The sequence below is a fragment of the Hesperophylax consimilis genome, unplaced genomic scaffold (genome assembly GCF_061612785.1).
Source record: "Hesperophylax consimilis isolate HC1 unplaced genomic scaffold, BYU_Hcon_1.0 scaffold_49, whole genome shotgun sequence".
Lineage (NCBI taxonomy): Eukaryota > Metazoa > Arthropoda > Insecta > Trichoptera > Limnephilidae > Hesperophylax > Hesperophylax consimilis.
In genome coordinates, this window is record NW_028301279.1 from 379789 (window position 1) to 390604 (window position 10816).

At 36.9% G+C, this 10816-nt stretch overlaps 1 protein-coding gene and 2 long non-coding RNA genes across 4 annotated transcripts; 1 reads left to right on the forward strand and 2 right to left on the reverse strand.

Annotated features, from left to right (window-relative positions):
- Positions 1 to 407: 407 nt before the first annotated feature.
- LOC149408854 (uncharacterized) lies at positions 408 to 1247 on the forward strand. Its single transcript, XM_089650371.1, has 4 exons — positions 408 to 430; positions 676 to 787; positions 882 to 1082; positions 1167 to 1247. The coding sequence occupies exons 1-4, from the start codon at positions 408 to 410 to the stop codon at positions 1245 to 1247; spliced, it is 417 nt and encodes a 138-aa protein (XP_089506497.1).
- Positions 1248 to 2572: 1325 nt separating this feature from the next.
- On the reverse strand, positions 2573 to 4352 carry LOC149408855 (uncharacterized). 2 transcript variants are annotated; one of them, XR_016305361.1, is made up of 3 exons: positions 3936 to 4352; positions 3529 to 3855; positions 2573 to 3444 (listed from the first exon to the last, which is right to left on the reverse strand). It is a non-coding gene; the product is annotated as an uncharacterized LOC149408855 (long non-coding RNA). The 2 variants fall into 2 exon arrangements; XR_016305362.1 differs by having other exon boundaries at positions 2573 to 2898; positions 2980 to 3855.
- Positions 4353 to 6396: 2044 nt separating this feature from the next.
- On the reverse strand, positions 6397 to 10542 carry LOC149408856 (uncharacterized). The gene is made up of 3 exons (XR_016305363.1): positions 10097 to 10542; positions 9099 to 9276; positions 6397 to 6593 (listed from the first exon to the last, which is right to left on the reverse strand). It is a non-coding gene; the product is annotated as an uncharacterized LOC149408856 (long non-coding RNA).
- Positions 10543 to 10816: the final 274 nt, after the last annotated feature.

The following is a 10816-nucleotide window of genomic DNA, read 5'->3' on the forward strand; positions in this document are numbered from 1 at the left end:
AGCTTTGGTATGACCAAAACGGCAGCAATTGAAACATTGAGTGGTGGGATATGTATACATTTCAACTGGTAATGAGTTGAAGAATAAATATATATGGGAGGGAAGAGATTGACCTTCAAAGGTGATAACAACAGATTGAGAGGGCTTCCAGGGTCAAGCACAGAAAATTCGATAACTTTACAATATCGGATCGACAGACGTAACTTCCGACGAGTTTATATCAATACCCCCTAGCATGTAAAAGCTATCGGTAACTATATCAATATTGATAACGCAATAAATAAGAAATCGATATACGCTGGCAATACTGAAGCAGTTGTCTATGGATCGCTTCTCAAACGTCAAACGTCAAACTTCAACGGTTACCAACGGCTTTACGTATTATCTACAAAAATCAACTTATTATGATGTCGAAGTCAAATGAATCAATGTAAGTTATTTATTTATCTTGTTTATATGGGATTATCAATAAAGATGTGCTTGTAGACATTCAGAATGCTTTATTACAATTTCAGCAAGAAAGTACGGTCGACGGCCAGTCAGATTGATTTTCATCGATCATGAAGACACTTAATATAAGTCCGTAAAACACTTTTAAGCTGATATTATTTTTGTTCTTTTCAGACATGGCGTGATTTAAAGAACTGGAAACACTGTTACCATACCGGTATTAAGTGACATCACTCAAAAAGTGATTAGTATCATTGGCAGAGCCAGTTCTGAGGGCAGTGGAGTTCCCGAAAGCTGCATAGGAGAGGGACCAGAACAACTTGTGCTGGATATTGAGGTCACTAATGTCTTAGAATGTTAATATAATATATATTTGCTGTCAAAATGGAAGTTATCGTTCATCATCAATGCCAATTATTTGTGTTTTATAGTACTCCGATCAGCAGCTCTTCACGCCTCAGCCCAGTGTAGGGATGGAAACTGGGCTGAGAAGTCAACCCAACCCAGCCAAGAAGAGGAAGCTAGCTGCTACGCCAGATGTCGGCTGTCGTATGGCAAAAGCTCAAGAAGCCAGCAACAACATCTTTAAAGAGCTTGTGACAGTCGCCAACAGATTTACAGATGTTTTTGAGGTATTTCCTACATATTTCTTTTTGAATCACTCCCAAGTAATTTCAAATTAAGTAAAATTTATGAATTGTTATTTATAATTTCAGAGTTCAGTGGCAACCTTTCAAAGTTCAGTGGCAACCTTTCAAAGTTCAGCGGCGGCCTTCTTATTCTCATTAACTTACTAATTAACCATCACGCCGTTTCCCGCAGGGGTAGGCAGTACCAGTATAAAGGATGTACCGCCAATCAACTCGGTCTTGGCACACACTTCTTGCCTCTTTCACATTCATACATCGTCTCATAAATTAATGTCATCATATACAATGTAAAACGGAAATACTTCGATGTAAAAAAATGGTCTCATCGGTAAATTAATGAATTAATATCTATCGTTTCAGAGGTACACTGCAGCACAAGAAGAAAGGGTTGACATACTCCGACAACAGATATTGAGGTATTACAGTACATATTTCATATTATTATGATGTCACTTGAATGATTGAGTATGTCTCAAGAGAGGCACGAGAAACACGATAATTAAAAGTTCATGAAGCGAGGCTAGCAGCCTACAATGGAAAGCTGGTACCTACTCTAATATATATATATATATATATAGCAGTGAGGCATGGAACTGGCAGAGGAACGATGAAAGTATAATGAATGAAATCTCTAATAATACACTTTTCTTTCTATTTCTAGACCAACAGATCCAGTACCATCGACTTCCCATAACTATTCATTGCAGTTGGAATCTGAAGACGAGGAAAATTCAATTTAATTTTTATGTGTGCCATTTGTTGCAATATCTCTGTTTTACTTGTTCATTAGAATAAGTTTTATTTTATTTTTATTTTATTTATTAAGTTAAGAAATATACATATTTCGCTTTATTAACTTAAGTACACATTTTATATAAGTACATTTCAATTTTGTTCACTAATTTTAAAATCAAACGGTTTTCTTAAATATATTAATTCTATTACTGTTTTCAAGCTATCGGGAAGGAGATTGTATACGTGTACACCCTCATAGCCTGTATTTCTTTAGCCACTTTCAGTCTTTGGTGAATTTGAGTACATATATGTAATTTGTTATGTACTTGTATAGTGTTCAATGACTTGTAATGTTTACATAAATGTTGTATTTGTGTGTATGAAGCCATTTTGGTTTTTGTAGATTTATAGACATATGTTATATTCATACAGTTTTAGTAAAATACTTTTTTTATGTGCTCCCGTCTGGAGCCAGTGAGACCATGGTATCCCCAATCGGGGTATGTTGCGAGGCTGAAGGAGATAGGGAAGAGGAAAATGGGGAATTAAAAAAATACACAGTTTAGCAAAAATAGTAATTATGTAATCACATAAATATGAAATATTATCTTATCATAGTAACAAGATGTTAGAATCTGTCTTAAATGTAGCAGCTAGATTTGAAATTAGACAAAAATATCATTATGTAAGGTAATTAACAATTAGTCTCACAAAATTTTAAATGTGTTTTTGGCGGGTTCAGTGGTCAGTGAGAATCTTCTTCAGCAATGCGGGCACAGGCAGTTCTTCATCCAAACATTAAAAATAGAAATGACACAAAAATTGTATTTGTTTATTGTTGCTTTACTTTCTTTCAAGTTTTTTTTATATTTAATAGTAAATGATTGAAATGTTTAAACTTTGTTTTATTAGATGGGTAAGATGAGTTTATTAATTAGAGAAGTACTTCCGAACGACTTGATCTCTCACTCCGCGGGCTGCTACTACTCTGCTGACATCTTCAGCCTGGTTTAATAGCTCAATCTCTTCTATCACGATATTATCAATAAATTCATCTGTTAATCTGAAATAAAACGATTATTATTTTGAATTGTTGCCTTACTTTCTTTAAATGCATTTCATTTAGTTAAATAAGGAAACTGACTTATAGTGCTTCATCATGTTGTATAAAATAGCACATGTAGTGATTATTTGACCAGCAACTTCTGGCTCGTAATGGAGAACTCTATCTTTCCTAAGGCAACGGAATATAGCCTTCCATGCTCCAAATAGACGTTCTATGCAACATCTCGCCTTACAGTGCGCCTTTGTATATTTGTACTCTGCACTTCCCTCAGCTGCATCAAATATTGGGGTCATGAGATAAGGTTCCAATGTGTACCCGGAGTCACCTAATTGAAACATAAACACCCATTACAATAGGTATATATAACTACTAAGTTATGGATTGTTGAAATATAATACCTAGCAAGAAATACGTCCCAATTCTCTGATTACATAGTCTGGTCATTTCAGTTTTTACTGTACTACTATTCCAAACAAATTGATCGTGGACAGTACCCGGGAAGCGTGTGTTAATACTTAATATTGTCAACTCAGCATCACATACCTGTATAACAAACATGTAAAACCTTCAATAAAATGTGAAAACACCGTACACCAACTGTTTTATTTGTAAAAACAAACATTTTACCACTTGAACATTGAGCGAATAGAATCCTTTATGATTTTTATACTGCTCTTCATGTCTGGAAGGGGTCACAATGGCAATGTGGGTGCAATCAATGCAGCCCAGAACATGAGGAAAGTTTAATTTGTCCCTGAAAGCACTCTCAACTTGCTTCCTGGCTTCGTTTGTTGCTGGAAAATGTATCCACCTTCTATAAAGGTGCTCCAACACTGCCTTCATAAACACTTTGATGCATTTACTGACGGTTGTCTGACCTATAGCCAGCATATGGTCTTGCCCCACCCCACGTTGGTAACTTCCTGTGGCGAAGAAACTTATTGGTGCTAATACCTGTCAACATTATAATCCTTTTATTAATGATCGACATTGTGTTTTTACAAAGATATCATAATAATATTAAATGCACTTACTTTAATGTACATTGGAAGTCCGCTTGTACTTTTTGACACTAAAAAGGGAGTTAGTTGATCTATAAGATCTTTAACCATTATACGAGATATCCGGAACAAGTGTCTGAATTCAGTCTCTCCAAGTTCAAACGGATTCAATTGATCGTGTAAACGGCGTCTTTCAATCTTACGAGCTTCTTTAGAATCGTTAGCCTGCCTCCGTTCATTGATATACCAGTAATTTTGTAAAAAAAACGGCATTATTAAAAAGTTGTTTTTATATCGAAAGTTTAACTGACAGCCAAGAGTCCGCGATAGATTTGGCGGGTTTTTGTCAATCGTCGGTTGGAATATTTGACAAACGTGCTCGCAAATAACGCCAACTGACCATAGACAATGAATTTTGTCAATTGTCGGTCGGAATATATCCAATCTACCATTGACCATGCTCGCAACTATCGGTAACTGATCTTATATGACGAATTTTATCGAATTTTGTCAATATCGGGCTTTATCGATCGTTCATGCTAGGGCCCCAGGTAATTATACCCTCAGAGGAGTCCTTGTAATTTAGCCTCCTGGCTTTTATGGGATTGCCAATGTGTTGGGGGGTTGAAAGTGAAGACAGAATTTCTTCGATGGACAGATCGGTCGAGATACCTCTGACCAGGCCCATGCGAGTGACATTGAAAGTAGGGATATATGCCTTGAACTTTGAATTAGATGAAATGAAGATATTTTTGATGAAACTGTTGGCAGCTGGCCCTGAGAGGAATTCGACGGAGATTCGGAAGCGACCCTCGGCTTTTACACCTCCAGGTTTGATTGAAAGATTCTTGCTATTTTAAAGGAATTTGCCAAATTCAAGAGGGTGGATGGTTTTTCCTTGCTCAGTTTTTTGGGCGTATGCTATGAATGGGCCACGGGAATGAGGAGAATAAAAGTTTGTTGGAGAAAGTTGAGAAAGTGCTGGTGGGGACTGTGAAGTCGAAGGAGAGTCAAGTTTTATTGGGGAAGAAGGAGTAAATTTCCTTTTTTTGGTAGAAGTCAAAATGACAGAATCACTGTCAGAAATTTCTACATTTTCCCCGTCTGGGGGGTCTGGAGAGGGATCTGGGGGCTTTGTAGGGGGTCCAGGAGGGAAATCTTCCTCCATTATTCACAACAGTAAACAACTACAATAATAGTATGAAAAATGACAGAAGTAAAAAAGTTTATAAATATCTGGAAATCAGCAGCGAAAAGTGACTCCTGGAAGATCAGGAGGGAGAAGAAACCTCAAGGCACAACACACAACACTTTTTTTTGCCAGAAAACAAAAAAGAATGGTGAAAAATTAATTTTAGATAGAGCAAAACAAAACAACTGATGACAGCCAAATGTTATTGTTGCAATCCTCATAAAAATATTGATGAGCTTAATTTTTACGTTGATGATTGTCGGTGTCATTGAGTAACTAATAATTTTGTGTATGTTTATGATAAGGTACCTATCTACTATTTTATTTGTCTAAATAATGTCATGTAACATAATATTACTTTGTTGTAAAATATTATTATTATTAAAAATAAAAAAATAACATTTGTTTCCACGTTTCCGTGTTTTAAAACTATAATGATATTATTTACCTAACTCCCAACAAGAATAAATTTCCGCGTAAGTCTAAACTTTTGCCGTATTTTACTGAACATCACCGCTTAAGTCATTTATTATTTTATTTTCGGTTAAAAACGTATATGTGTTTAAATACATAATTGTAAAGACAATTGAACATGAAAAATAAAATGATTTGCCGCGATTTCGATGTAAATATATTAATAAAAGTTGTTTTATGTCTCTCCTGAAAAGTGGCCAAATATGATTTACGCGGTGATGGATTGCCGTCGACGATATACTGGAAGGAAATAGCAGGAGTGGAGGTTTTCCTGGAGACAGGCAAGACTCTCCAAGGGTTGTACTCATAGATAGAAACAAGGGGAAATATGACATTGAAGCGTGCCAACTGTCACCGAGATACGATAAAACGGAATGGATTATCAAAGTGGCGTAGCCAATGAAAGATATGCATTTGGTGGTGGGTAGAAATAGAGGCGGGGCGCAGCTGTGCGTAGATGTGATTTGCAGCTGTATGACTAAATAAATTTGGCGATCTGCATTGTGTGCACGGTTTCATTCTAATAATGGTTCATAGTCCATCTCCCCTGTGTCTATTATCTATGGTCGTAGGGCTCATGATACATGTATGTGGTATGTATGAAGTATGTACAAAGAAACCATATTTAAAGTGTAGTGACGTGTGGCAATGAGGCGTCCTACCCACTGTGTGGGCAATAACATATTGTACCGCCAGTTCTAGAATAAACTCCTTTGCAAGCTGATGTGCCTTTCAATTATACCTTCATACATTACATATACATATACAAATAATTTATTGTTTTATCTTACAAATCAAATAATATATTTATTAAAAACACAAGGCAGGTATAAAACACTGGAATGTCATAATGCCTTCATTTTCTATGAATAAGTTCACTATTTTCTTGTGGGACATTGAACAGAGGACCTTTGAATGTGTGATTTGGTCCGCACTTAGAAACATGGCAAATTTCTTTATGTCTATTCTGCAAACTATGAATGATTCATCTCTCTGGTCATCGTCTTCTTCTTCTTTATCGGCATCTGAAAACAACATTAAATAATTACATTGCGGTCTATTTGATAGTTCCCCTATCTCGACAGATTGGGATTGCAATATTAAGAGCAGAGGCGTCAGGTGGGAATGTTGGCCTTGTTCTTCCGGTATTTCAATATAAAATGATTAGAGGAACTGGCATCATTGATCTCTTCGGCAACAGTGCGTAGTCAGGAAAAACAACAAATGTTTTCTACACGGTTGACATTTGTCGCAAGAGAATGGGTAATTTCTACGACTTGTTCTTGAGTTCAACAATTCGGCTGTGGAACAATTTGCCAGACTCTGTCTGCCATTCAAGACCCATGTTCACTCATTCCTCTCCTTAAAATGACCCTCGACACAGCATCTCCAAAATCGACATAGTTCCTAAGAGAAATTATTTACTTCATGGCCTCCTAATAAAGAAAACAATACAGCAAATATAATGGGGAATTACACCATCATCATAATGTGTATAGCGCCCTTCGTGGCAGCAGGACGCGTTCCAACGCGTCCTACAACCGCTTTGTGTTTTTTTTTGTATTTTCAAGGGAAATGAGGCAAAATCCCTTAAATTATCCTTTCCCTTATTTTTAAAATCAATAAAATAACATTTTAACTTAAATAAAAATAAACTTAACAACCAGTTATTAGAACTTTATAATATGTGATTTGAATGCAGTGCTTTAAAAGTGAATATTCGGAAATTTTGCGCAAAAATATTCGATATTCGAAACGAACGTCGGTCGGTAAATGCACCCCAGATGTTTTAAACGGAATTCTCGGAAACTCTGAAGGCAAGTGTTTTGCTAAGCCCATGGTAATTTACTATCCCGTCGTTTTTTATTGCGGGCGGAATGCACCACTTCAACAATCACCAGGAACAGGATTACATGGAGATGAATGATGAACTCGCCGAACGTCACAGCAGTGCTGCCAGGGTCTCTTATCCATGTGAGGTGTCAGCGCTTTATTAGCAGCAGACACACACCTGGACGGATGACGAACCTCGTGCTGGCACTGTTGGTGGATGCAGTGGACTCTCTCGCTGCAGCAGCTGGTCCAGTTTCATCACCACCAAAGATTCTTGCTGCAGAGTCTCCATTTTCTATCTTCGTCGAACGTCACAGCGGTGCTGCCAAGGTCTGGTATCTGTGAGAGGATATTGTGTCAGCGCTTTGTTAGCAGCAGACACATACCTGGACGGATGACGAACCTCGTGCTGGCACTGTTGGTGGACGCGGTGGACTCTTTCGCTGCAGCAGCTGGACCAGTTTCCTCACCACCTGGGATTCTTGCTGCAGAGTCTCCATCTTCTATCTTCGTGTCACCTGTTTCTGTACTTCATTTTACTTAACTTAAATTCAGTTTATTTTTGTAATATTTATATTTTTTTGTAATACCTACCTGCATCAACTGTAAAGCGCCCCTGAGGTGATATCTCACAAAAGCGGCGCTATACAAATTGTCCAATAAATAAAATAAACGTCTGCTTTCTGAAGCGGCAAAAGCTCTCGAGCGAAGAAATCCGGCGTGATGAAATTTGTACAGTTAGAATTCGCAATGATATTTCAATCATATTTTGTTTAAAGTTTTTGTTTTTGTTTTTGTTTTTGTTTTTATTTTCTGTTTTTGTTTATGTATTTTGTTACAGATGACACACATAAACTTCACTTTGACTTAGGTTCAAGATTTTACTTATAGCCTGCGATAAGCGAGCCCTAAGGGTCTGAGACAGAGGTGTGAATCGTCGGACCACGACAATAGAAAGAATTGTATTTTTTTTTTTTTTTTGCTGGATTTTATTTAGGTATTGGAGCTAGGAAGGAGTCTGAAAGGGTCGAGAGGATTCACTAGGTGGCATGAATGGCTGGGGGGTGACTGGAGTGACTAAGGTAGACTAGGATGAGGTGATTTTGCACAGCGGTGCTGCCAAGGTCTGTTATCTATGTGAGGATGTTGTGTCGGCGCTCTTTATTGGCAGCAGACACATGTCAGCGCTATATTAGCGGCGGACACATGCCTGAACGGATGACGAGCCTCGTGCTGGCACAGTTGGTGGACGGGGTAGTCTCTCTCGCTGCAGCAGCTGGTACAGTTCCTTCGCTACCTATTCTATTCTTGCAGCAGAGTCTCCATCTTCTGTCTTCGTCGAGCGTTACAGCGGTGCGTGCTGCCAAGGTTTGTTGTCTATGTGAGGATGTTGTGTCAGCGCTATTTATTGGCAGCAGACGCATGTCAGCGCTATATTGGCGGCAGACACATGCCTGAACGGATGACGAACCTCGTGCTGGCACAGTTGGTCTAAATAACAAATGTAGATCCAAGGAAATAAATTGTACAGCGCCCTTGAGGTGATTTTTCACAAAAACGGCGCTATACAAATTATCCAATTATTATTATTATTATTATTATGAGCTTGACAATTTGACAATTCATAACTGTAGAAAAAATTGTTTTTCTTGGTGATACTTGCGATTATATCATTTTCTTTTTAAAATATTACATACCATTAAAATTATCCACAGTCATATTTTGGAATCTTGAGGACACAGTAGCCATATCAGTCTTAATTTGTAAAATAAATTGCCGCGAAGCATTGGCCTTCACAATGAGTTCAGGAGACATACTTTTCATTCTATCCACGGTAGAACGTAATTGCTTTAGCGCAGGCATCACTATTGAAATCTGAAATAAAGCAATGACAAAATTATGATTGATAATTATAATTATTATAACTAGATGTAACTCGCCACGCGTTGCTGTGGCTCAGTCTATCGGTGCAGACAGAGAAATAATAGCGTATGTTGCTTTTACGTCCAACAGATGGCGCTGTTTTTTATTATTTTTAAAAGCATGTTTTTACCTATCACAGGTGACATCTTTATAATATAGGCGTATAAAAACACACGCGTATTCGAATGCGACGTTGTGTCAAAATTTTACAGCAATCGGTGACGAACTTACCAAGTTTTAAGATTTTTAACAAATGAACATTTACATTTTTATTCATATAGATTTCTGCCTCGCTTCTGAAATCAATATAAATAATCAAAACAGCATAAGCGGTTTTAGTGATTCTAACATTTGATTGAAAGTTTTTCGTGCAGTGGAATCTCATTTTATTACTAAAAATTAAAAAATCTCTTTTCATAAACATTACGTTGCGGTGATTATATAGTGCTACAGTCTCACTCAGGCAGAGAATATATTAATATCTAATAATGAAAAGTAACACAAGATCTATGAAACAAAATGCAGAAGATTCTCCACAAATCGTAATAATAATTTTCTAAATCAATTCACTAAAACAATTGACGAAAAGTTAAAGCAGATGGAAAAAAACATCATGGATAAATTCAAAGATATTGTGAAGTCTGTTGACTTTCTTAGCACACAAATTGAAGAAATCAACCACCAAATGAATAGTGAAATCTCGCAAATTAAAGAAGACATCAAGAAATTACAAATCTCCTAAGACGTACATCTTAAAAAAATAGTGGATTACCTAGAAAGTAAAGGTTGAAGCTCAAGAAAATATGAGTCACAATCTAACAACGTGAAGATACAAAACATCCCGGTAAACCCACTGAAAAACCTGGTAGCTATGTTCCATAATTTATCTTCAAATGTATTAAAATCGGTCATACAACCCAAGGATGAGACGTATACATAGCGACAATATAACGAGTGTGTTAAGATTTGTTTGGGCTTGATGAAGTCTTCAATAACAGATGCATGGTTTTTTGTGTTTACTGCACAAAACTGCATTTCACTTTATTTAATGTTACAAAGAGTTAAATTATTCCCGACCCGGACAAAACACTTTTACTAATGGTCTGTAGACCATAATGACTGCTTGTTACTATTTTATAGGAGAGAAGAAGAAGGAATCCAGCCGGCGAGGCTTTTTATAATCTAACCAAGTAAAACACATTGACAAGCTAATTGTAAACAAACACTGTCAAAGAAAGCCAATTGATAAGGCAAAACATCTGTTTTATCTGTTAGCCCTAGTTTTACCTCTGACCACTAGGTGCTAGGCAGGAGCCTGTAAAGTAACTGGTGGTGAACTTTGCTAATGGTTCCATTTTTAATAGAGCGCTTAACAAAGTTAGAAAATAATTTGTGGTTAAAATTTAAAATTATGGGCTGATACTAATTATGTATCTGTACCCAAAGGGGTTTTTACATGTATACTTAACAGGATACACGTTAAAGCAATACA